Genomic DNA, 27,926 nt, shown 5'->3' on the forward strand with positions numbered 1-27,926 from the left:
ATCAGACATGAATACAAATCCAACCTGCACACAACACAGCACGGCCAAGGTTTCAGAACGTGCGCAAAAGCGTCGTAGAAAAGTCAGCTCTCGCGAGAGTTCTACAAAACAAAGACAGGTCCCAGCACGCACCGCGGCCGAGACTACAGGTCCCAGCATGCAAGGCGCACACGGACAGCCAGCCAGACTACATTTCCCTATATGCTCTCCTGACAACGGGTCGCCCCCTCAGTTTGGGGGTTTTCTCCGTCCTCTCACTCCCCTCAGTCTCTCGTTAGAGTCTAGGGGTCGGACAGAGTTACCCCCGAGCAAACCACGAAGATGACGATTTTTCGAGTCCTTGTTCATTGTCCGCTGGATTAACAGCAAAGCGCCTGGGCCAGGAGGGCGGGGGCAGGCGGAGCGGGTGGCCTGGCCGGCTGAGCCAATAGCTCGGGAGCGGCTCTCCTGCGCCATGGCAACCACGGTCATCCCTGCAGGGACCAGGGCCCCATTGGGTGGAATCTTTCGAGAAGGCTCGAGAAGAAGGAAGCGGAAGTGGCACGTGGAGGGGCCGGTGGAGGCGCCGGTGAGTAAATGCAGCAGATTCTGGAAACTTCTCATCAGTGCGATACATAAAGCTGAGGAGCTGAGACCTCCCCTTTTGGGTCGGTACTGGGGCGCGCAGCGGGGAGCCAGCAGCTGCGGATCCAGGCCGGAGCCGGAGCGGCCCGCGGAGAATCGGCGCCGCCTGCCGCCGGGTGAGCCCTCTGCAAGCCGCCGCTGTCCCGGGGAAGCCGGGGCGCCCAGGGACCGAAAAGCAGTCGGACCCCGCGGGAGCCGCGCGCGGCGGCCGGAGGACGCGGACCTCGACCCGGACCCAGACTCGGGGCGGAGGCGCACCACCCGTCAGGCATGTCTGTGGTGGGGCTGGACGTGGGCTCCCAGAGCTGCTACATCGCGGTGGCCCGGGCCGGGGGCATCGAGACCATCGCCAACGAATTCAGCGACCGGAGCACCCCGTAAGTGGGCCCTGCGGGGTGCTGGGCGGGGGAAGGACCCCGGAGCGGGCTGCGGCGCGAGGGGCTCCTGGGGGCGTGCTGGCCCGGAGAGCGGGCGGGTGGAGCGCGGCGTGGGGGGCGACGCTGTTCAGGGGGGTAGGGGCCTCGGGGCGCGGCCGACTGGACGCCTGCCCACGGCCTGGTTCTGGTACCGGGACCGGTGTGGGGCGGCCACGGGGGCCACGGGGGCCCGCGATGGGGATCGCCCTGGGTCGTCGCTGGGCGCCGGGCAGCGGCGGAGCCCGCGCCTGCCTTCTCCCCGCGGAGCTGCAGCTGCGCCCCCGCCCGCCCCCGCCCGCACCTGGCTGCTCCGAGGGCCCCGCGCGAGCGCTTTCTTCCTGGTGGTGAAGCTCGAAAGGACCTGGAAGCTTCCAGAGCCTGTCTGCCGCTCCGTCAGTAGAGAAATCCACCCTTTCCTTCCCGCTCTCCTGGTCCCTGCAGTCGCTGTCCTCTGCCTGGCCTCACTGGAAGATGGGAACGTCCTTTTTGCTCATTTTATGAAAAGGGAGTCCTAAATCTTATTCTACTTTAGTTGTTAAATTTTCACAGTTTGAAGAAGAGAAAGTAAAAATAGTCCACTTTTGTGCTAGAGTGCTAGAACTCTAAGATGGAAGTCGTTACTGAATTAAATGTTCTGTTCACCAGCAGCGTGGCGTGGGCAAGGGGTGACATTTTCGAAAGCAACCTTTTCACCTGCACACAACACAGCATGTTGTTTTCTGAAGACAACATGCTTACATGTGTTAATGAAAACAAGTGCTTACATTTCAGGGAAATTAACATAGGTTATTGTTTTTAATGCCTTTATTTTCGAATGCCTTAAACTCGAGATAAAAGTCGTAGAATGAGACATTAAACGGAAAGGTAAAATGGGCTTGTATCACTGAGTGGAGGTGAACATTTGTGAAAGTTAATGGAAAATCAAAATAAGCGAACACTTGACAACACTGGCAGCGCTGGGGAGACTCATTCCCTTAGCCTATGCTGCCCCACCTATGGAAAGCCTGCTTGCAGCTGGGCAGAGGGGTCGGTAATGGGGGTACGGGGAGGAGGGAGACGGCCTCAGGCGGCCGCGCTTGGCTGCAGTTGACATCTTTGTTCTCTCTGATCCCTCTACAAAGAAAACTGAAGGCAGGAGAAGAATTGTTTGTGTGGCCTTAGTGAACGCTGTGAAACTAAAGACAACAGGTGTGGCTCTCGAAACTGTAAACTGAGGGCAGTATTGGAATTCCCTTTAATGTTTTTGATGAAATAGATGTTTGATTCAACTGCATTGGCAACTGGTAATTTTCTTTTTAATATAATTAATTTGATCTTCCTTAGAAAATGAGTACGTTCATTCTGCAAGTGTATAGTTACTTTGAACTTAGAATGTTTGGGAAGTTATCTTAAAAGCTCTAGTCTTTGCTTGAACACTTCCCTAGCTTTTGGGATGTCACATGACACCTGCTCAGAAAATCTAGGTCTAGGATGTCTGTGTTAGAGCAGATTTAAACTGGATTTAGCCTGGTACTCAATACCCTCAGTATGTTCCCATTTTGTTCATCTTCTTTACCGTTACAACCACCTGCTCTGGAACCTAAAACCTAATTCGCCTACAGAACCTCCTTGTGACTTCCTGTGTGTGTGTCCGCTCTGTGCCACACACTCTTCCCCTCGCTGGAAGGCGCTCTCAGAGTTATGCGTCACTTTTCATCTCTTCAAGGTGACTGAATGTAACTGGTTCTTCACATTCATACTCAGTTTTGCTGTGGTGCTTCTCTGCATCATTTTTACTTGGCTTTCTGAAGTAGAATCTCCCATGAATGACCCTCTTTTGTGCTTATACACCCCAGAAGCTTAACTTAGGCCCATTTGTGTGGGTTTATAGAAAAACTTGTGATTCTAAAGAGGCAGATGGTATTCTAAAGAGGACAGCAGTAGAAGTAACAATGATATTAGGTTTGTACAGGCTTGGTGACTGAGAAGTAGAGTTACACCATGCTTTTTGTTAAGCTTATATCTGGGGCCAAGTTAATAATACCCTTTATTCAAAGCATTTTCAGAACCTTCTAATAATGGGCCTTGGAGAATTGAAATGTGAAGTAAAAATACACATGGAAACTGTCCCCTGAGCTATGGGCAGACTTATTTTTGGGGGGTAGAGGAAGGGAGGACTGCCACCTAGGTTGGATTTGCAGTAGGAGTTAAATGGACAGACCTGCACCCCCTCTGAGTATTTGACCAAAGTTCAGACTCCAGAGTTGTGTTACACTTGTTCTCCTCCCTGCCCCAAACCATGGGTAGGAACTTTATATTAGATTTTCTCTCTTGTCAGCTAAAAATGTCCATATTTTTAAAAAAAAATTTTAAATATGTTTTTTATTTCTTATAGATCAGTCATATCATTTGGGTCAAAAAACAGAACAATTGGAGTTGCAGCCAAAAATCAGGTATGTTCTTTAAGAGAATTCTGGTCAATTTTTAAAGGGGAGGTTTTAAAGGTGAAATCTCAAGGGCATGCAGGAATATGAAATACCTAAGCCTATCTGTTGTTGAGTTTTCAAAATGTAATGTGAGTATCTTTACCAGCCCTTAGAATGGTTATTTTTTTCCTTCTGTTCCCTTCTTGTTTTATTGAATGAGAGAATAAGATCTGCTTTTACTGTCTAATCTGCCAACCTTAATTTTTAGTAACTTCACTACCTTCTAACTTAGGTAATTTATGTGAAGTTTCGCATAACACTCATTTAAGAATTAAAAGATTCTTCTAGAATTTCTGTGTTTAAAAGTGTTTTCACTTAAAGTTACTTAATAATTAAGGTATGACTGGGAGAACTTTTTGTCTAGACTGTGCTCTTACATTGTAGCTATTAGCTATACAAGGTTGCTGAGCACTTGAGATGTGCCTAGTCTGAATTGAAACACACATGAGATTTTGAACACTTAAACTGAAGTATCTCACCGATATTTTACATTTTATAAAGTATCTCACCAATATTTACATTAAATGTTGAAATGATAGTATTTTAGATGTATTAGGCTAAATAGCTATTGAAATTAATTTCACCTGTTACTACTTAATGTGACCAGGAAATGTACATATGTCCTTCTCACTTAGACCTCATCTTATAACTCTTGGAGTTGTGGGGGGGAAATACAGAAAAAAAAAAAAAATGAAATGCCCTTTGAGAGGCTTTATGAGAGATACTGAAAAATTCTTTTAAAAAAAAAGGAAATAGTATTGCTAAAAAAGAAATAAAATTCAAAACCCTAGAATACTATACTATGGTTATTTGGAAGAGATAACAAGACAAAAGATAAAAAACAAAGGAGAGAAGAGAAATAGGTATGCATACTCAAAATGACTGACTCAAAAGGAGAGAGACACTTCTATTGCATTTTTGTGGTTATGTGAGGAGAATCAGTTGAGGCTCGGATCTGGCCTGTAGATTATTAGACATTCTTCATCTCAGTTATAGAATCACAGGAATTGTAGATTATAAATTTGCTTTTACTTCATAACGTTTGCAAATAAATGCTACCAACTGTATTTTTCCCTTTAAAAAAAGGAGGTCAGAGAAAAAGTAATTGGTGAACTGCTTTGGTATTTTGGGCCTGGTAACTTAGTTTTTAATTTTTTATTTTAATTAGTTCTGTATTTTAAATAAGGTTCTCTCTGCTGATGTCTTTGCATGAAACAATGTCGTGAAGTGGGACTTCTTAATCCAGAGCCTAATCATAAAAAATATGTACATGCATTTGAAAGTGTTAGGTCATTCAAAAAGTTTTGAATTTTCCTTGCCTCTTCTGGTTTTTGGTATAGATAATTAGCATTGCATGCTAATGGTTGGAAAAGTAGCAATCCAGGTATTTTGTGGCACATATGTTTATTCTGGCCACTTAGCAATTTGTTAGACTATAACAATGAACCCTTTATTAAAAAAATGTAATTTGACTGTAGTGCATCTAGATCTCCTTATTTATTCATTCAATGGGTAGAAAACAAGTTTAGAGAAGAACAAGAATGAAATGAAGTACAAGTATATCTTGCAGATTTTGAAACCTGTTTTAGTCTATGGTGACAATACTGCCTCTTGTTCCATCTCACTGCCTACCTATAGGAAAAGGAGAAAGAATAAAGTCCATTCACTGGTGGGGAAATTCAGGGCTCTGGGAAAGTTACTTATAACCACATGGTTTGAGTTCTACAAGAGACTTTTTGTAAAATTGTTTTAAGTACTAATACTAATAGGTGTTGAAATTAGAAAATAATTTAAAATCTCTAATTTCTTGTGTAGCAAATCACTCATGCAAACAATACAGTGTCTAACTTCAAGAGATTTCATGGCCGAGCATTTAATGACCCCTTCATTCAAAAAGAGAAGGAAAACTTAAGTTATGATTTGGTTCAGATGAAAAATGGTGGCGTTGGAATAAAGGTAATATAATTGAGCAACTAACTTATTATCTTAATAGGAAACTAACTCATCTATAGAGAAAGGTACTTAATTCTTAATGAAAAGTTAGCTCTCATTTCTTAATTGTACAATATGGTCTTTTTATTCCTTTGTTTTCCACCTAGCTTCTTTTAAACTTTAGGTATATCTTTAAATTGTCTTTGAAAATTATTCAAACAGTTTATACTGCTGTAACTTAATTTGTGTTTCTTGTAATTTCCTGACAATTGTAAAATTTAGTGGTGTTTAAAAATCCTAAATTGTGTTGTCATGTCAAACAAAAGTCTGTCTAGTGCAGCCCAGTTGCATTGTTTGGAACGCAGCCTTGTAACGTCACCAGAAATCTTTTTTTAAACTTGCAGAAGCATTCCCATCTGATGATCTACACAAAATAATATTTAACCCAGTGGTTCAGCTCTGTAGTTAGAGTGGAAATTTGCTACCTTCCATAATGTTTTGACTAGTACTTTGGGTAGGGAAAATCTGCTCTAGTTTTTTCCTCTTCATCATTAGGGAAAAGTTCTTTCTTCCTTTTTTCTTTGCTTCCCTTTCCTTTCCCTTCCCCCTTTCATTTTCTTCTTTTTCCCTAAACAACTATAACTATAGAGATTTTCTGGAAGAGAATATGTAGTAATATTTGGAAGTTAATATTAGGTAACTTTAACTACCACTAGTTAAAACATTTTCTTTCTTCAACATAGGTAATGTACATGGATGAAGAACATCTGTTTAGTGTGGAACAGATAACAGCCATGCTGTTGACTAAGTTAAAGGAAACTGCTGAAAACAACCTCAAGAAACCAGTAACAGATTGTGTTATTTCAGTAAGTAGAATTCTGCAAGGCAGTGTGTCTTATTTTAACCTGCTTTATGTTACTCTCAAGTATACAATTTGTGAAAGCAGTTCTATTACTAGGGATCAGAATTCTATGGGCCTTGCTAGCATAGTCAGGATTATTTCAGAGGAGGTTTGAGTTGTATTTTTAGCCAGAAGTTGCAAAGGTTCTTGACTGGAGATACAAATCAAAATCTCCCATGAGGCTTTTTGAAAATACAGACTGATTAGTAGAATGGGGGATATTCTAATAGTTACTTCACTGTTAGACAAGTTGTATACATACATGAGAGCTTTTCTAAATTCAATCCTCAAATTGAAAACCAGTGCATTAGAAGTTTTATAATGTAACCTACCAGTAGTGACAAAACCTAGATTTTCGGCACTAGCCAGCATACTACCTTCAATGGACAATTGATAAGTTATCAAGGAGTATTTGAAATGGACAAAGGTCACCTTTTATTTGGACACCAAAAAGGTAGTTTTAAATTCTGTTCTCCCAAATGTCTAGGGTAACTTTATGAACTCTTCCCCAGGACTTACCTACCCCATGATCTTTGTGTGACAGCATGGTTTGGGTGGCTTGCCCAGACTAGTCGGAGCCTTTATGGCAGTATATCCTAGGATATGAAAGAACAGAGAGTGAGAGCTAAAATTTCTCCTCTTGCCCTTGTAAGACAGAATATGATCTACCAGAGGGTTGTCTGCCTGTTGCTTGGAGAAATTACATTAATTTCTTGTAAAATTAAAGAATCTATATAAAACGCTAATATGCAAAGTGTCCCCGTGGGAGTGAGACCGGGAGTTCTATTGCTCGCTATTATGTGTGCTGACCACCAGGGGGTGGCGCGGAATGAAGGGAGGCCCCAGCCTGCAGCCAGGGAAGGGAGGCCCCGGCAGGCAGCCGGAAGGCCCCAATCGACCCTGATCTACAGCCAGGCCTAGAGACCCTACCCGTGCATGAATTTCATGCACCAGGCCTCTAGTTAAATTATAAATCAGTGGTCCTTCCTTTTTTATTTTTCTTTAACTTGATGAAAAAAACTGATGAAGGCAGTGTTCTGATTTGAAAAGTGAGCAGAGACCCACATTGGCTCTTGTCTTTGTCTCTTTCTGAAGCATCTACAAGTACTTTTAGGGGGAAATGTGAAAGCCACCAAGTCTTTCTTATGTACTTTCTAGTTAAGTGCTTCTATGTTATATGCTCTTGAGTATCCTAGTTAAAATGCTGTCCTAGAAAAGCGATAAAAATAATCTAGTTAGAAGCGCCTCACTCAACACCATAAAAAACTCCATCCCTTGATATTATAAGTCTAGGACAATCTTTTCAAAAGTAAGTTACTGTTCTGAATGTTAAGTAACTAAGCCTAAAGGTCTATTTCTGGTTTATGACCTACCTAAGGCACCTATGAATTTAGTACAAGTTGTTATAAGGAATTTGTATATATTCTTGTGTTCTGAGTATTTTAAAATTCTTTTCTTCCTTGTCTTTAGGTCCCCTCTTTCTTCACAGATGCTGAGAGGCGATCTGTATTAGATGCTGCACAAATTGTTGGTCTAAACTGCTTAAGACTCATGAATGATATGACAGCTGGTAAGCAAAATCTTTTTGTGTGGAGTGACTATACTATCATAACTAGAATTAAGACATATCAGAAACAAATACTAAACAATTTTTCTTATTGATGTAGAAATACAGTTTATTAAAAAACGTGTTAGGTTTGAAAGCACAACTTCAGCTTTCCAGATGCTCACGTTTAATGAGAAATTGGCACTTTCTCAGATTTATTAATCTGTTTTCATTAGAAAATTCTTTTAAATATATATACACACACAGGATGGGGCAAAAGTAGGTTTACAGTTGTGAGTACACAAAACAGTTATTCTTGTATAATTTATTGTATTAGTTTCCATATAAACAACTGTAACCTACTTTTGCTCTACCCTGTATATATTTATTTTTTTAATTTGGTGTGTTGGATTTAGTTTTTAAATTTTCTTACATTGTTTTTATAGTTAAGAAACAAATTTTCTCCAAATCTTATGATTCTGGGTCTCACAACTACCTTGACTACAATTACTGGTGTAGTAAAAAAGTTTTCCTCCTGTATTTCCTGAATATATATGGTTAGGCATTGATCCTCTCTCTCAAATGCTAAGCTGTACCGTTTGCTAGGCATCGGGTTGAGGTGTGGATATAATGTTGAGCAAAGTGGTCACTGTTACCTCCTAGAGCAGTGGTTCTCAACCTTTCTAATGCCGCGACCCTTTAATACAGTTCCTCATGTTGTGGTGACCCCCAACCATGAAATTATTTTCGATGCTACTTCATAACTGTAATTTTGCTACTGTTAATGAATCGTAATGTAATTATCTGTGTTTTCCGATGGTCTTAGGCTCTACAGCAGCAGTTCTCAACCTGTGAGTCGAGACCCACAGGTTAGGACCCGCTAGCAGGGTCGCCTAAGGGTCGCGGCATTAGAAAGGTTGAGAACCACTGTCCTAGAGCTTTTATCAGTTTATTACAATCTCAGATGAACAAAAAGTAGTTACATTTTACTGTTGGGCAAAACAAATAACACTTTTTTCAGCCCATATCCAGTAGTTTCTTAAGTCTTAAAGTTTCAATAAAGATGTTTTCTTAGGTATAAATGTTTAGAAAAGCAGTAGCTTCAAAGTTCAGAAAAAGCTAACAGACTCTTTAAGGGAGATCAGTTATTTGCCTTGGGTCTAAATATAATTGGTAGGAAATGGAGTTACTGTAGTTGTATATTCTTAGTTTTTCTGGATGAGCAGTGTCCTAGCAGGTCGTGGTTAAAATGTGAGTATTGTGTAATGAGTCTGATAACTGTTTGTGGTTGCATGTCATTGTATGTCTTCTCTCCATATATTGAAAAATGATAGAGCATTATTCTAAAATCAGAAAAGGGTAATTAATACCAAGAAAACTAGTATGAAGTCAGATATAAAAGCAGTGTGTTCAGCTTTAAGTGTTTGAAGTATAGTCAAGTTTCCTGCATACATATTCTATTATATAAAAGGATAAGTGTCCTTCCATCTGACCGGTAGCTATGACACACACTGACCACCAGGGGGCAGATGCTCAACGCAGGAGCTGCCATGACGCGCACTGGCCATTTAAAAATAAACAGCACCATGGACCTGGCGCCAATAAACCAACACTCGGCTTCCCCCAAGTGGGACACAGGCTCCACCACCACCCCGGAGTAAAACCCCACCAAATCGCAGCCAATGCTGCCAAGACCCCATGGTGCAAAATGCAGCCCCCAGCCTGGCCCAGTCTGGAAACAGTCGCTGTGGGCACCGGGTAATGACGTCATGTAGCAACGCCTGACTTCCTCTCCCTAGCGACTAGCCTCCTTGGTGTGTCTTCAGCTCAGGAACAGGACTTGCTTTATAGCCAGATGCAAACATTTTACACTTTAACCAAATATTTGAAGCGTTTTCATGTGCCTCATCTCATTTGATCCTCACAGAAGTCCTGGAGTACATAGATAGGAAACTCAGTGGAATCCTATTTTCATTAGCTAGAAAACAGAGATTTAGAAAGCTTATAAATTGACCCGACTGAAAAGAAGAAATGGTGGACCTTGAAAATGACTTCAGGTTTTCTCACTGCACAGAATATAGTCAAACGCTGCTGCAGTTAAATATTTTACCCTTTGTTCTCCCTGCGTGACCTACAATAATAATCTGCTTCGTGTTGATATTTACTGCGGTGTTACTGACAATTACCTAAAAGAGAAGTTGGGTGCTTCACTGGGCTGGAAAAAGTTTAGGTAAATCAGAAAGCAGGTCTAATTAAGCAAGTTTATTCTATATATACTAGAGGCCCGGTGCACGAAATTCGTGCATGGGGGCGTTGTGTCCCTCAGCCCAGCCTGCACCCTCTCCAATCTGGGATCCCTCTCACTATCCAGGACTGCTGGCTCCCAACTGCTCGCCTGCCTGCCTTCCTAATTGCCCCTAACTGCTTCTGCCTGCCAGCCTGATCACCCCCTAACCACTCCCTGCCAGCCTGATTGATGCCTAACTGCTCCCCTGCCAGCCTATTTGCCCCTAACTGCCCTCCCCTGCAGGCCTGGTCACCCCTAACTGCCCTTCCGTGCACGCCTGGTCGCCCCCAACTTCCCTCCTCTGCCAACCTGGTCACCCCTAACTGCCCTCCCCTGCAGGCTTGATTGCCCCCAACTGCCCTCCCCTGCTGGCCTGATCGCCCACAACTGCCCTCCCTTGCAGGCCTGGTCCCTCCCAGCTGAGCTTCCCTGCTGGCTATCTTGTGGCAGCCATCTTGTGTCCACATGGGGGCAGCCATCTTATGTTGGAGTGATGGTCAATTTCCATATTACTCTTTTATTAGATAGGATAGAGGCTTGGTGCACGGGTGGGGGCCAGCTGGTTTTCCCTGAAGGATGTCCCGGATCAGGGTGGGGGTTCCCTTGGGGCATGGGATGGCCTGAGCGAGGGTCCTATGGTGGTTTGCAGGCCAGCCACGCCCCCCCGGCGACCCAAGTGGAGGCCCTGGTACCTGGGATTTATTTATCTTCTATAATTGAAACTTTATAGCCTTGAGCCGAGCCAAAGCCTCCTGCTTGCTCCTTGGCTGCAGCCATTTTTGTTGGGATTTATTTATCTTCTATAATTGAAACTTTGTAGCCTTGAGTGGAGGCCTGGGCTGGCCAGGGTGTGCGGAAAGCTTGGCTCCCTCCATTGCCAGGAAAACCCAAGCCTCCTGCTCGCTCCATGGCCGCAGCCATCTTGGTTGAGTTAATTTGCATACTTGCTCCTGATTGGCTGGTGGGCATGGCTTGTGGGTGTAGCAGAGTGGTGGTTAATTTGCATATCACTCCTTTATTAGATAGGATATAAGGCTAAGTTGACTCGTGCATGTGTAATACATGCAAAGCTCTTGCTGGCGCCAATCACAATTTTGTGTTTCTGTCATTGTCAATCGTGAATTTGGTTGACACTTCTATTACAGAGAAATGACAAATAGTGACATTAAAATATTTCTTCTAATTAATTTCCTTTCAATGTGCTCAAATTCGTGCACCGGGACACTAGTTATATCATAACAGTGAAATTCCTAAGAAACCTTGAATGAAAGAATTGAAACTCAGTTAATTTTTTTGTAGTTGCTTTGAACTATGGAATTTATAAGCCCGATCTCCCAGGCCTGGATGAGAAACCTCGGATAGTGGTTTTTGTTGATATGGGACACTCAGCTCTTCAGGTGTCTGCCTGTGCCTTTAACAAGGGAAAATTGAAGGTAAAGTAAAAAATGGGAATTAAGTGACCAAAACCTATTAAATGTTATATTTGTCATTACCTTAAGCTACTGAGCTTCTTGACGATGGTCTTCTTGGTAATGAAGAGTGTTGGGTTAATGGTATGAATAAAGAATTATTCCCAAAGATGATGGCTCAGCATACTGTAATGCAGCGGTCGCCAACGGGTGGTCCACGGACCACTGGTGGTCCATGAGGTCCAGAAGTTTGGCGACCACTTATTTAAGGAAACCTTTGGATCAGCGGTCGCCAACTGGTGGTCTGCGGACCACTGGTGGTCGTGAGTTCCGAAAGGTTGGAGACCGCTGCTCTAATGTTCTTGTTTAGGGAAGAAAAGCTTTTTCAGGTCATCTATGTAATCATTAAAGGTCAAAACTATCTTAGAGATTCAGTATTTCATTTGAATTTTAGTTATATTTCTCCTAACGACTTGGATTTCATGTTGTCATTTAGATGGAAGTATTGAGCCTATTAGTCTTAAGTTGTTTAAGTAGGAATGTTTAACATTGTAGTAAAAAAATATGGTTGAAAATAACCAGGTTGTTGTTTTAACTAAATTAGGTACTGGGAACAGCTTTTGATCCTTTCTTGGGAGGAAAAAACTTCGATGAAAAGTTAGTAGAACATTTTTGTGCAGAATTTAAAACTAAGTACAAGTTGGATGCAAAATCCAAAATTCGAGCCCTTCTTCGTCTGTATCAAGAGTGTGAGAAATTGAAAAAGCTAATGAGCTCCAACAGTATGGACCTGCCACTGAGCATTGAGTGTTTCATGAATGACCAGGACGTGATGGGAAAGATGAACAGGTGCGTTCTGAAATCTGCTGGAGTAAATAGGAAGAGCTCTGACTGGCTTAGAGCCCAGGCGTTGGTTCTGACTGTAGTGCTGTGTGTCTTGGCCCACAGTTGTGCACTGCCTGCTGGACAGACTGTGAACCAACCCCCTCAGAGCCAGGGGCACTTCTGCAAAGATGTAATGAAAGTCTTTTCGGTATTTTCCACTTCTTAGTACTTCTGGGCCAGTAATTGAATAGTGGTTTCACCAAATATTTCACAGAAATATTTTTAAATCAATGGAAATAAATATTTAGAGTAATGAGAATTGTATCACAGAAACCATTTAGGAGTGAAATGTCAATCTTTATGTAAAAGTGATTTTTCCAATGGTACCCAGTAGAACTAATTTTTCTCCTCCACCCCCACCTCCTTTCTGCACCTGTTTCATATGTTTATATATTTTTTTAAAGTTGCAAATTACAAGAGTTAAACTTGGGTGATTAAAAGAAAATGGAAATTGACCAGGTTGATAGAATTTATTGTTTACAACAAGATATTGGCCTTTAAGTAATTTTTCTAAGACTTATAAAGTGTTCCTTTTACTCACTAAGGGCACAATTTGAAGAACTCTGTGCTGAACTCCTGCAAAAGATAGAAGTTCCTCTTTATTCACTGATGGAACAGACTCAGCTCAAAGTAGAAGATGTGAGTGCTGTTGAGATAATTGGAGGCACTACACGAATTCCAGCTGTGAAAGAAAAAATTGCCAGATTCTTTGGAAAAGATGTTAGCACAACACTCAATGCAGATGAAGCAGTTGCCAGAGGCTGTGCACTGCAGGTATGCTTCCTGAGCCCTTCTCTTGCTCTCATGCCAGAACCTATTCCACCTCATTGTATCATGGTGTGCCTAATTAGATATCACAGGGGAGTTACTTTTAAATAAGTCCATAAGGCTATAGGAAGAAGAGGATCTTCAAATGTACAAGATGCAGGAAATTTAAAGGCTACAGAACTAGTGTTTCTCAAACTGGGGATGAGAAACTACTGGCATGATTCTAGGGTGTCACAGAAAATGGCTGTTATGCAGAAATTAGCTGCAGGGTGTGGGGGGTCACAGTTGTTACAAAGCACATAGGAGCAAATTTGCATGGCAGTCTGGTGTAATGCAGAATTGATGTGGGGGGAAGTTGGCATGGTTAGGGTATTCGTCAACTGGTTTTAGGAAAGAGCTCCAGCTCCTCCCCCTGCACAGAGCTTTGAACCTGCTTAGCAAGTAAGAAGGCGGCTCAGAGGCCTGACGTTGGACAAAGCAAAAGCACCAAATCTAGAAGTTAGTGATTTTAAAAAATTAATACTAGTTTATATTTAGGACATTATAGTCAAATAAATAGTTTTAACTAAAATTTCAAGTTAATATGCTTGAGTTTTTATCTGGTTAGCATAGGTTTTTTTTATTTGCTTATTTTTTTAATATATTTTTATTGATTTCAGAGAGGAAGGGAGAGGGAGAGAGAGGGAGATAGAAACATCAACGATGACAGAGAATCATTGATTGGCTGCCTCTTGCCAGCCCCACAGTGGGAATCGAGCCCTTGACTGGAATCAAACCCGGGACCCTTCAGTCTGCAGGTCGACACTCTATCCACTGAGCTAAACCAGCTAGGGCAGCATAGGTTTTTGTTTTGTATAAAGCAAGAGATTCTATGAACAAAGGTATTTAGATGGACTACCCTTTAAAACTTAAAAAAGGAAAGAATTTGTAGCTATTTATTATTGGTTATCTATTGTATCATCAAGAACCATCGTGGGGTTTTTGTTTTAGTTTTTTCCTAAGGGGTATGCCTTCTTAGCTAACATTCCCAGAAACCTGTGGGAAGTTTTTATAGTTGACATATACTGTCAGCAATTTTGAATTTGAATTTAAGCCTATTCATCCAGTTTGAATTGAATTTTGTTAAAAGGTGAGTGGAATTATTCGTGTACTCATAATTCTTCCTTTCTATCTTTCTTTTTTGAAGTGTGCAATCCTGTCTCCAGCATTTAAAGTTAGAGAGTTTTCCATCACAGATGCAGTTCCTTTTCCCATATCTCTGGTCTGGAACCACGATTCAGAAGACACTGAAGGGTATGTATCAGAAAATAACTTTTAGGTAATGTGATTTAATATAAAAGAATGACTTTTATGCTACTGTGTCTAATCTAACTGGGATTTTTCAACAACAAGACCTATCAGTATTTCTGTCATTTTGGTGTTATAAATGGTGAGATAGACTTGATACAGACTTGGGAATGTTCCTGTTCTGTTTATGTAGCACAGTAAGCTTACGTACTTGGCATGCTGACTGCCTTTCCTTCCTCTAGTGTTCACGAAGTGTTCAGTCGAAACCATGCTGCTCCCTTCTCCAAAGTTCTCACCTTTTGGAGAAGCGGACCTTTTGAACTGGAAGCTTTCTATTCTGATCCTCAAGGAGTTCCATATCCAGAAGCAAAAATAGGTAAAGCAATTAACTGTGTATTTACTCTTAAGATTTAATTTCATGCACAAATTTGAAACTTTTCCATATTCTTAGCAGTGTTGCATGGAACATAATTCCAAGTGAAGGTATTTTCGATTTAGGATAATGATGATGGAGAGATCTTTGTTTTACTGATGAATAAACTAGTCTACAGAGGTAAAATGACTTGCTAGTTAGTGCTGCTGTTAAGGATCTATATTTAAGAACATACAGGCATTTTTCCTATTCTGATATCGTCTATATTTAAAGAATTACCACCTACTTTTAAACATTACCTTTCCTCTAGGTGAATTCCAATATAAAACCTGGCTTAGCAACCATTGAGCTACTTCTCAAATGTACCTACATATTTTTAAAAGTACATCTTTTTTGGTACATTTTTCTTTGAGAGGCTTGACACTGTACATCTGTTTTGACCCACAGTAACTCTAGAAATCTGTGGGAGAGCCTCAGACATCTTCCTAAGCCCACAACGCAGCTATGTGCCCTGATTGGGAATTGAACCGTGACCTCCTGATTTTATAGGTTGACACTCAACCACTGAGCCACACCCACACCAGCCAGGCATAAATGCTGTTCTTTAAATGGGTCTTAATGGCAATCATTTCCTGAACTAGTGAATTAATCATTAACGAAGTCTATTCCAACATCTCTCACTGTAACTTTATTGTGTTTGTGTAGATAGCACCTTAAATACAAGGCTGTTCAGTACCATATAGCGCTTTGCACAGAATATGTTCACACTACTTAAGTTTGATTTAGTAATCTCTGGAGTAACAGTACTACTATTGGCGGAGATGGTCACTGACAGTTCTTGGTTACATAGTTTTCCATGCTCACTATAAACATCAGCTTAATCCATAGAAGCATGAAAAGGTCAAGTAACTTGCAGCTTGTCACACAGCCAGGATTCGAGCTCAGATTATCTGGGTCAGCGTCAGCTTTCAACTCCTCCTTAGTGCTCTGGAACTACTCTGTTGTGCGTAACAATTTCAAGCTTTGATAAAGCTTTTAGCTCACCTTACCTATTTAAAACCTAGAAAACTATTTTGATTATTCAATCAGAAAAAAAATATTCCCTGAAAGCCCTGTAGGATGAAAATGCAGCATGGCCTGATAACATTCAGCCTTTCACTTGCTAATGGATTTTCACCTGTAGTTTGTGCTCACCTGCCTGGGGAAGTAGGATGAGAGGAGGTAGTGACTACTGGTCATTATTAGTGTTTTACACATAATGGCTAGGTCATAAATGTTAAATAAAAACAGTCACAAATGTGTCCTTAGCCTTTGGACATTTCACAGCATATTAAGATTAAGCCCAGATATTATAATTATACTGGAGGCTTGTCTATTTTAAGAGGTTATGATTATACTATACATTAAATGGCTTAAATCTAATACAATTGGTAAAGAAAGTGGGGAGGTATTGGAATAGCGATACTTTGAAGCTTTAAGTTCTTAGAAGCCTATGACTCTTTTTTTGGTTTTTAGAGAGAGAGGAAGGGAGAGGGAGAAACATCGATGTGAGAGCGAAACATCACTTGGCTGCCTCCTGCTGGACCCCTACCAGGGATCTAGCCTACAACCCAGGCATGTGCCCTGACTGGGAATTGAACTGGCAACTTTTTGGTGCATAGGATGATGCCTAATCAACTGAGCCACACCAGCCAGGGTAAAGAAGCCTTTATCTCTTTTACAGAGATGTAGATTTAGTTTTTAAATTGTCAATTTATTTTTATTCAGGCCGCTTCATAGTTCAGAATGTTTCTGCACAGAAAGATGGAGAAAAATCAAGAGTGAAAGTGAAAGTGCGAGTCAACACGCATGGCATTTTCACCATCTCTACAGCTTCTGTGGTGGAGAAAGTCCCTGCCGAGAACAGTGAGCTGCCTTCTGTTGAAGCGGATGTAGAGTGTCACAGCCAGAGACCTCCAGAAAACCCAGAGGCTGAGGTAAGTTTGTGGATGAACCTTTGAGTTTGAATACATAGTTGAGTTAATCCTAATCTATAAGAGAAGGGTTAAAATAGGTTTTGCTTAATTTTGGTTAGCTTTTTGGATAATGATGATAATTCACAGTTGCTATATGATGTTAATATATAGCCTGGAATGTGGTGAATTATTAATTTGAACTGGCATATGACAATTGGAGTAATTTCTTTGCATTATTTTTTTAAAAAACATAGACCACATATTGTGAAGTCAAATGTTGGCTGGTGATTAAGGAAAAAGAAAACAAAAACTACTACAAAAAATTTGGTGAAATATATACCAAATATTAAAGCTGATTTATTTTTTAATGTCAAAATTAGTTTTGGCAATTTAGAACTTACTTGCTTTTATTTTCATGGTTTGCTGTATTGTGGGAGGAAGGAAGAGAAGTGTCTTTCTATAGCACAGAAAGTTGTTACTGGGGATGTTCGTAATTTATAGACTTCCTTTCGCATGAGTGCTAACAGAGGACCTTTCAGAAACTTTAAAATAGATCAGCTAGTAAGTTTACTTCTGGATAATAATCAGAAATCGCTTAAATGAGGGGCCAGGCAGTATAGTGTTTTAGTTAAGATTTGACAATAGTGGTCAGAGACCTCTATTTCTAGAACACGTAGGAACATTAGTATCTGAGCCTTAGTGTTCTCATGTAGAAAAACTTCAGTACAATGAGTAAAATGACCAGGGCCGTGTTCTTTCTTATTTGGTTACAGACACCATTGTTCTAATGCCAGTTGTGTCAGTCTGTTAGGACCTTCTGGACATATCAGGAGTGCCTGGCTTCTGAACACTCTTTTTAAAAAACATAGACCACATATTGTGAAGTCACATGTTGGCTGTTGATTAAGCCTTAGAATCTCAAAGCTCTGACAGAAAAGAGAGTCTTGAGGGTGGGCAGGAAGGATTGAAGTCACTACCATGTAGCATATAATCTTTATTCTGAGATCATTTGGTTGTAACTAGTCAGACGACAAGCGTTGGGGACAGAGGGGTCTGCGTGTCTATGAGCTGTCATGATGAGCCCCTGAATAACTGATGGTTGGCTCTTCCATGTAACTGTGCAGTTCATTGAAATGGAGATATGTCCACATGCATGATGGCTCCTGGTTAAATTAGGTTTTGGAAGCTTTTCTCTGGGACAGGCCTGGGGTAAACCTATTTGCTTTTGAGAGTCAATAATCTGTACAAGGCTAGGTGGAAGTTTCTTAAAAGAGTTATTGTCATCACATCAATTAAAATGCCTACTATTTGTGTTATTTAACTATATGAAGTGCTGTCATTCGAATAATTTTTATGGATTTAAAATTTCAAAGAAGTTTTCAGATACTTTGTGTTCATTTTGCTTTTATCCAGTGTCTTTCCCCACCTGTTAAGATTTCAGAAATTGAGCATACTGTCTCGGGTACCCTGTAACCTTTACATTTTCCAAGTACACCTGCTTTCTACATCCTTTGTGCCTGGGCTTTCATTTCAGAAAAATGTCCAGCAAGACAGCAGTGAAGCTGGAACACAGCCCCAGGTACAAACTGATGGTCAACAGACCTCCCAGTCTCCCCCTTCACCTGAACTTACCTCAGAAGAGAACAAAACCCCAGATGCTGACAAAGTGAGTGATGCTTCTAGTTCATTCCATGTGATCATTAATAATATTAAATCTGCAGTTTTAAGAACAAGCACCAAATTGTCTTATTTAGTCTGAGTAGGATTTTTTTCTCCTGTTGATTTTCTATGTATTTTTCAACTAAAACCAGTTGAAGGTACTCAAGCTCAACTAAGGGAATTGAATATCCTGCTTTAGACCTGAAGGCTTCTCTTGTTTTATTGCCGCACCAAGCAACAAGAGATGAACACATAGCATTGGTTGTCTTCTCTAGTGCCAAAAGTACTTGTGAAGAGCAGAAATAGATACATCCCAGGGCTGTGTGATTCGTTTCCACTTGAATTAGTCTTATGATAAATACATGGGCTACAAGAGCCTAGTAAACTTTCTCCTCCTCTCAAATCACATGTCAAATTTGGATAAATTAATTAGGATGATCTGGAAATAACCAGATTGCTTTCAAGTAATTGTTCATTTGCCCTGTTTCCACATATGTGTTGGAAGCTAAATTAAATAGTTGCATTGTGTCCCTTTAAAAATGTCGTTTCCTAATCAAACCTTTAAATTTCATGGTCAGATGGATATTAGAAAGTTTCCTTTGTCTCCATATCATTCTGTGCTTTTCAGAGGTTTATTCCTTATGCAAGTTGCATGCAAATTATTAACCTTCCATTAATGGTTTGGTTTTCTCATTGTGAGTGTAGAATTCTTTACTCTTGATAAACTACAGGATTGTTCATTGGTGTCAAATACGTTTTACACTTGGTGGAAGTTTCCAGTTATGAATGTCCTGTGTCCTGATTGCTCCTTGGGGTCCCGATGTGAAGCATAGGTGCTGGTTCTAGTTTCTGAAAGCCTCCCTTGTGTCTCCTGCCGGCGTTAATGATGTCAGTGGTCAGCACTGCTTTGTTCGTAGGAACAGCTCCGTGGTTTTAGCATCTCTCCCCTCACTCACTTTGACATTAACTGATGCTGCTGATGATGTTGATACCTGTCTGGAACATGCCACTGGTAGCACCTCATGCTCTTAGCTGGAGGGGAAGCACCAGCGTCAGGCCCTTTGGAACATTCTCACACACCTCTTCGGAGGGTTCCTTGTTCATGCCACGTCAAATGCCATGTTGTGATGATAATTGGTTTTGTCAGTAGTTGGTTTAATGTTGTATTGCCAGATACTCTTAACCGAACTTATCTGTCAGAGACAGACTATCATCCATTCGTTTCCCAAACATCTCTTGTTCTCCAGTGTTTTGCTAAGTGTAGATATCAACTGATCCGTTTGTCTGTCTGGTGGTCATGCCCCCAGAGGGTGCACATGATATTGGAGAGTTCTCCTGCGCACTAGAGTATAGGCAGACTGACTGGGTCATTGCTACAGACACAGTTCACGGCAGTTCAGAGGTGTGGGATTTCTAAGGAGCCCTGAAGTAGAAGTCTGGGAAACAAGAGTTCTCATCCCCTCTTTGTCTTTGTAATTTAGGCAAACCATTGAACCCTTTTCAAGTCCCAGTTTTTTCTATAAACCGCCTAGAACTTTAATATCGTAACAGCTCCCCAAAGTGACCCATTGGCAGAGCTTTCTGTGACCTGTGGGCTGGTTCTCTTCCTACTTGACCAAACCAGCCCACCGGAGTACATGTGATGCATCTCCTGGTTATCTTCCAGCCTGTGTTCTGCTTGTGCAAGTGGGAACCTGCAGAATTGGAAACACACAGAAAAGGCTTGGAATTGGAAAGTTAAAGCCGTAAGAGATGCTTACTTCCTTAGCCCTGTATTTAAATACTTTGAAAAATCTACAATAAATTATTAGCAGTAGCTGCATCATTCTATTTGCTATTTTAAGACTTATTTCTTGACCATGGGGAGTTGCTTATGAGAAGTAAAATGACTCAGAAGTAGGTAGTAGGAATAGGGATATATGTATATATACAGACAGATACATGTGTGTAATCTCCAAATTCAGTAGGACATTTTGAAAGGCACTCATCAGTGTGGTGCTAATTGTCATCAAGGCAGGTATAATATTGGGACATAAGGACTTAGTATGTATATATTACAGAGATAGTGTTGACCTTAACATTGCTAGCATTGGTCAGTCTGCAGTTATTGTCAGATTCTAGACTATAAAGATGCAGCAATTTAATAATATTTTTTACTCTTCAGAGTCACAAATATTGCTTAAAGGGATGAAAAGGTAAAGACCAATGGAGAAAAGCTTTAGCAGGAGAGATTAAGTTTAATATGAAAAGAAAGAAATGTACGGGTGAATTCCCAAATGAGAGTGTGGCATGCTTATATGTCATTGCAGCCCTGATTAAAAACAGGCGGGTGGAAATCAGATAAGCTTATACCACACTTCAACTTCATAGTTGTGAGGATTTTATTTTTGCCTATGTCATCAAGTATGATAAGGAGTTTTATTCGTTTTGTTTTTCAAGGATTCTTTAAGAATTTCTTTTTCTTTTTTTTTTTTTACCCCCCTTCCCAAGGCAAATGAAAAGAAAGTTGACCAGCCTCCAGAAGCTAAAAAACCCAAAATCAAGGTAGTGAATGTAGAGCTACCTGTTGAGGCCAACTTGGTCTATCAGCTGGGGAGAGACCTGCTTAACATGTACATTGAAACAGAGGTAGGTACTTCCAGTAAATATTTTTATTGTAGAATATTTTTAGTTGTTTGGTCCTATTGTCCATATTTCTAATAAATGGCTGTAATCCTTTTCAGTATCCCAAGTTTTATACAGTTTTAGACCTAGGATGAAACCAAAGATGAAACCAAAATCAGTGGCTTTGTAGTTTATTTTCTTATTGATTGATTTTAGAGAGAGAGAAATATTGATTTGTTGGTCCACTTATTTATGCGTTCATTGGTTGATTCTTGTATGTGCCCTGGCTCGGGGATCGAACCAGCAACCTTCACATGTCAGGATGATTCTCCAACTGACTGAGCTACCTGGTGAGGGCTTAATTAAAATTTTTAAACAAATTTTATGTTTTTTCATCTTTGTAACAAAAGAGATCCATACCATTCTGCTTGGTATAAAATTGATTCCAAGTCCTTATGAAGAAATTTGATGCCAGTATTTTCTAGTACTGGGCACAGTACAATTGGTATTTCAGGCCACATTGAATATTTCTGTTAAAACATGTGCTTTTCCATAGTCTAGAGTGTGTGAGATGATTAAGATTCATTTTTTTCTGTACTCAGATAGGAACCTTGTGTTTAGAAAGTTAACAATAAATATAAGTAATTTATCCTTGATTTTTAAATATGGCAGAGTGGTCTGATCATTATCTATTGGTCAATATTAATCCCAAGATGAGACAACCATGTAACTCCATAAAAGAAGACAAAATAATATAAAAGCCATGAATTGTTTTTTTTTTCACCTTAGTATTAAATCTCAAATGAGAAAGCTATGTAATTTTTTTATAATGTTAGAAAATGAAGAACTTTGTAGGGTTTGTTGTAAGAGTTATATGAGGTATAATTTAGAACTGTTAATACTAATTTTTTTGGTACAATTTATTACAGATAACAGAAAGCTGGAATTAACCTTTTCTGTTCCCTGACAGGGTAAGATGATAATGCAGGATAAATTGGAGAAGGAAAGAAACGATGCTAAAAACGCAGTGGAGGAATATGTGTATGAGTTCCGGGATAAGCTGTGTGGACCATATGAAAAATTCATCTGTGAGCAAGTATGTTTAGTGTCTGGTTTTTATTCAGCTATAAAGTGTTTAATATCAAACTTAGCATTTGAACCTCTACTAGATTATGTAGTAAGCTTTTTGGAAACAAAAGAACTTGAAGTAGAAATTGTATAAACAAAACCCCAGAGAGAGGCTCACTAGTGGTGTACAATTTTTCTATCTAGCTAATACAAAGATTCTTTAGTTTTTACCATCTAGAAGAAAGAGCCAATCATATTCAGAGCCTATGACATTCACAGTTACGGAGGCTAAAAAGATAAATTGAAAACCCTTGCTTTCAGAGACCTCAAAAAAATTTTTATGACTAGCTTGCTCTTATTGTTTATCTCAAAAATCTTGTTTATTCATTCAATCCAAAGTTTATCAGCCCCCACTCTCCTCAGCCCTTGTCTGAGCTCTCAAAGTCAGCAGGCTTCTGAGTAAATCCCAGAAGCACAACTGTGAAAGATGGGACTTGGGAAACAAATGGCTAGATAGATATCTAGGATGGTTGAAGGATTAATTCTGAAGTTAAAAGAGTTTAAACTTAGGAGTCTATTTTAGTCCTAAGATTTTTGTGCTATTTCAGTTCTCATCTCTGCCCTAACATTTCCTAGATTGGTTATGGTGGTGATTCTGAGGTAGAGCTAGCCCAAACCTAAGGCTAGAATAGCAGTACATAGTTTATATGAGTTGGATGGGAATGAGTTTTTCATGCTTGACTTATCAGCTTGTCTAATTTGCCTTCAGTACTTGGTAGTTGTGGAAGTGAATAGAAAGGTACTATCACAACCTAACTGTTTTTGAAGAGTAGGAAGATAAAAATTGCTCTTGACTCAGATTTCAATGTGGAAATTGTCCATAATTAGACTTTGAAGATACAATATTATAAGTCAGTAAGTGTCAAAAATTCCCAGATGTCCCAGTGTAAAAGACAGAGAAGCCAAAGAATAACCATCGATCCCTCATGGGAAATACTGCATGGGGCTGATAGTAGAGTATGTTGATCCTTCATCCTTTTTAATGAGAATCCAATTGATCCATGTGCCTTCCTTGAAATAAGAGCAGATACTTAGTGTTTAACATTTCTGACTGTGACTCTTGGTCATGTTGATTCTCATGTTTCACATACAGGACCATCAAAAATTTTTGCAACTGCTCACCAAGACTGAGGACTGGCTCTATGAGGAAGGAGAGGACCAAGCAAAACAAGCCTATGTGGATAAGTTAGAAGAATTAATGGTAGGCCCTTCTTTCCCCTCTGAAAGCAGTGCCTGTGCTTTAGACTATAGACTTTTAAAATATGATGAATGCAAATACTAATTTATTACATTTGTTTTAGAAAATTGGCACTCCAATTAAAGTTCGATTTCAAGAAGCTGAGGAACGGCCAAAAGCATTTGAAGAACTAGGTCAGAGGCTGCAGCACTACGCCAAGATAGCAGCCGACTTCAGAAAGAGTGTAAGTCTTTATGTACCAGGAAGAGGGGACTGCAGGTTTTAATCAGCTAATAGTGAAGTTGAGGAACCTTTAGGGTGAATAGATGTTCTTAAATGAGAAATTTGTTTTTGGCATTTGAACTTCATAGAAAATTTTGTCAAGTTTTTGTTATCAATGTTAAATACTTAATTCTGCTGAATGACTATGCTTTTTCCATTCAGGATGAAAAATATAACCATATTGATGAGTCAGAAATGAAGAAGGTTGAGAAGTCTGTGAATGAAGTGATGGAGTGGATGAATAACGTCATGAATGCCCAGGCTAGAAAGAGTCTCGATCAGGATCCAGTTATACGTGTTCAAGAAATTAAAGAAAAAATAAAGGTGAGTGATATTGTATATTCATTGCTGTGTTTTCTTAGGGGCTCAAGTTACAATCACTTGAACCCTGAACATGGCCATATTTCCCATAAGTCTTTCACCTCCTCCTGACTAAAACCAGGTTTCTTGGTTTAATCACAAAATTTAGAAGACTTTATAAGTGTCTGTTAAATTTTCATTTTATTCATTTAACTCAACAACTGTATTTGTTCAGCCACATGTCAGTCATTGTACCAGGTGCTAAACTTCCAGTGTACAAAGGAAGTCCCTGCCCTGCTAGTGTGAAGAAGACTTGACAGTAAACACGTATGGCAGTATATGAGATGGTTTATAAAGTGCCGATGGTCCTAATAGAGTTAGAAGGGGTTAGGAAATTCTGGACAGTGGAGGGGGGACCCAAGTAAGGGTTTTAACAGGGAAGGCCTTGCCAAGTGCCTGAGGCTTGAAGGAAGTTGAGGGGGAAAAGAAAACAGGGAACTGCCTTCTGTCTGGAAGGATTTTCAGACACAGTAAAGATTACGGAAACGTGAGCCTTTGAAGTCAGTGGGCTACAATGAATTCCAGCTTTGGTTTCGTTTTGTTTTTTATCTTGAGGCAAAGTTACTTTATCTCAATGAACCAATACCCCTTTCCATCAGTGGGTATCTTAATTCCTACCTTTTCATACTATTGCGAGGATTATAATGTATGAATACTTAGCAAGTCCATGAGACATCATAGGATAATATTCACTTCTCTTTTGATCAGGCTTCAAGCTATAGTTTTGAGCAAGTGTAATGAGTAAATGGGATTCTTTGAGATAAGTATAATTGGAGTTGGTAGAAAAGTATTGGTTCAAGTATGTAGGAAAGTAATTGAAAATGAACTAGATGGATCTGAGAGTCAGTCTGATTACTAGCTTTGTTTTCCTTTTTCAGGAATTGAGAAATACCTGTGAACCTGTTGTAACACAACCCAAACCAAAAATCGAATCACCCAAACTGGAAAGAACTCCAAATGGCCCAAATACTGATAAAAAGGAAGACACTTTAGATCAAGGCAAAAATAATTTCGGTGCTGAACCTCCACATCAGAATGGTGAATGTTACCCCAATGAGAAGAGTTCCATTAATATGGACTTGGACTAGATAACATTAAATTGGCTTCATCTTTTAATTAATAAAATATTTTTTCCATAGTATGTGACTCTACATAACATACTGAGACTATTTATATTTTCTTTTTTAAGAATGTTTAGAACTTTTGTGTACTAAATGGAAAAAGGAAAAGCTTAAGTCTGTAATCTTTATGATCCTAAAAGGGAAAATTGCCTTGGTAACTTTCAGATTCCTGTGGAATTGTGAATTCATACTAAGCTTCTGTGCAGTATTACCATTTGCGTCACTGAGCAGGAAATTGACTTGTCTTTTGGAAAAGCTAAAACAAACTGTACTGCTTGTTCAAGAGGGCTGTGGGTAAAAACATTAAGCATTTGTTCCTGCCAAGGTAGTTTTCTTGCATCTTGCTCTCCATTTCAGCATGTGTGTGGATGTTTATAAACAATACAATATGATTTCACAAGGGCTTTCTAAAATTCTGTCCAATAGAAGATGACTTTTTGCTTTGATATTATTAAAATGCATTGAGTAATGCAAGCGCTAGTGAAATGTGTTAGCAGCATGCAGAACAAATCTTTCAAATGTATCACTTGTTACACAGTGCACTGTCAAGTGGAGGTGTCAAATGGAAGAAATGTAGGTTGTGTGTTACCGGTATTGTGAAGCCTTTTATGAGCTTTAAAATAAAGTTCATCTATGGTGTCATTTCTAAACGGTTTTGTCACTGACTTAAAAATGGGGTTGGGGAGAGTGGTATAAACTATTATAGCAGAAATGAAGTCACTGTAAAACACTGTTTCTTTTTTGCTGCTGCTTATATATGCTACCTCTTTGCTAACTGAAAATGACTGTCTACTGATAGAAAAGTAACGTATGTTTATCACATTTAAAACTATAAAGTAGAACATAATTTATAATCCACCACTCATAAAAAAACATTGATTCTTGTTGCCTATCTTTGAAGCCTTCTAATGACAGGGTATTATGTTACAGTGTTGTATAGTCTGCTGTCTAAAACTATCCCAGACAAATAAGTGAATACAAGGGTGGGCAAAGTAGGTTTTACAGTTGTACCTAAAAAAAAAACAAACGTGGAGGTTATGAGTATTACAATAGCTTTATTGACACTTGTGTACCTACTTTTGCCCATCCCTTATAATGTGTTAAAACTTTACTGATGTGCTGAATTCCATTAAATTAAAGACTTACATAAAGTATTTTTACCAGCCCTGACCAGTTTTGCTCAGTGGATAGAGCGTCGGCCTGTGGACTGAAAGGTCCCAGGTTCGATTCTGGTCAAGGGCATGTACCTTGGTTCGGGCACATCCCCAGTAGGAAGTGTGCAGGAGGCAGCTGATTGATGTTTCTCTCTCATCGATGTTTCTAACTTTTCTCTTCCTCTCCCTTCCTCTCTGTAAAAAATCAATAAAATATATTTTTTAAAATATTTTTACCAATCCCAGTATTGATGGATTTAGGTGTTTCCCAAGTTTTTGCTATTCTTAATAATGCTGCAATAAACTTTATCTGGTTTTTATTGTCTAAGGAGGAAATTGTAGTAGTCTTGGGACTGGGGTGAGGAGTAGGGGTCATAACAAGTAACTGAAGTTTAATACTTGAAACAACCCATGATCACAAGGGAAGTATCAGAGTTGGGAACAAACTTGAACACTTAAATGTTAACTAAGCCCTCACTCCCAGCGCACACTTCATTTGTGTGTCTGGTGTGGACTTCATCATTTTAAATTTGTTTGCCTCTGTATTTCAAGAACTGAATATTCCATTCTCATTTGTAAATGTTGAATGTTGATTTTATATAACATGTTAAGAATCTTAACCACTTGTCAGTATTCAAACATTCTCCCACTTTGTAATTTCTTTTAACTGTTTTATCATTTAGAAGCTTTGAATTTTGTAATCTGTCTCTTAAGTTTTTCTAATGGACACTAATGTATACTCAGTAGGTGTACATTGTATACTGTTGAGAGGTGAAGATAGGTTTCTGTATAGAGTTGGGAAGCTTATAAAGATTTTTTTAAAATATGAATAAGAAAGTAGTTTTTTTCTCTCTCAAAATAGTACCTGATGATAATAATGGGGTTAGTATCAGTCTGGCCTAAACCAGTTTGTTTTCATTAAAGGGTAGAAATTTTTTGATAGCCTTACTTTTCTGTAAAGATGAGCAGTATTTCAAAAATTGGCTCAACTGACTACAGTTTGCAGACCTCAGAATTGCATTTTTGGATGTAGGACAAAAACATTGATTATATTATATTAGCATTGGCCTTCACAATTGTGGTATGTATAGGCCAATTTGGATAAATGCTCCAACAAAGATTGAATTTTATGTTTAATTTTCATGTAAATTGTCACTTTATGACAATACTTTCAGCTTCAGTGAAGTGTGGGCCCCTTGATACTTACTCTACCTCATTACAGGTGGCTGTATGGTACGGTGGGAAAAGCAGCTTTTGGGGAGGAAAATACTTGGTTTCAAGTGCAATCCAGATTGTCCTGACTCCACGCCTCATCCCAGGCACTATGGTTTTTAGGCAGATCATTCAGCTTGTCTGAACCTCCATCCAGTCCTAGCCTAGGTAACGTGGCCTGGGCTGACTGCTGTGGGTTTCTTCATGGCAAGGTCTCTACTTCAGCACTATTGACATTTGGGGTGGGGGTGTAGGGGCTGCCCTGTGTCTACATAAAGAGAAGTAAATGCCTTAATGCCTTCCAGTGACCCTGCACTGTGCCAGGTTTTCTCAATCCTTAGGAGGATATTTCCTGTTTTACAAGTGGAAAAATGAGGTGAA

General features: G+C 39.8%; 1 protein-coding gene across 1 annotated transcript; it reads left to right on the forward strand.

Annotated features, from left to right (window-relative positions):
* The first annotated feature begins 481 nt into the window (after positions 1 to 481).
* Positions 482 to 27,160, forward strand: HSPH1 (heat shock protein family H (Hsp110) member 1). The gene is made up of 18 exons (XM_008159461.3): positions 482 to 1,001; positions 3,415 to 3,472; positions 5,321 to 5,461; positions 6,181 to 6,303; positions 7,809 to 7,908; positions 11,471 to 11,604; positions 12,185 to 12,429; positions 13,011 to 13,239; positions 14,420 to 14,526; positions 14,763 to 14,896; positions 16,661 to 16,869; positions 18,383 to 18,514; positions 20,998 to 21,135; positions 22,082 to 22,207; positions 23,333 to 23,440; positions 23,541 to 23,660; positions 23,861 to 24,022; positions 24,937 to 27,160. Exons 1-18 carry the CDS (start codon positions 895 to 897, stop codon positions 25,144 to 25,146), a joined length of 2,583 nt encoding a protein of 860 aa, XP_008157683.1. The 5' UTR covers positions 482 to 894; the 3' UTR covers positions 25,147 to 27,160.
* The last annotated feature ends 766 nt before the right edge of the window (positions 27,161 to 27,926 follow it).

This window comes from Eptesicus fuscus, chromosome 7 (genome assembly GCF_027574615.1).
Source record: "Eptesicus fuscus isolate TK198812 chromosome 7, DD_ASM_mEF_20220401, whole genome shotgun sequence".
NCBI classification, from domain to species: Eukaryota; Metazoa; Chordata; class Mammalia; order Chiroptera; family Vespertilionidae; genus Eptesicus; species Eptesicus fuscus.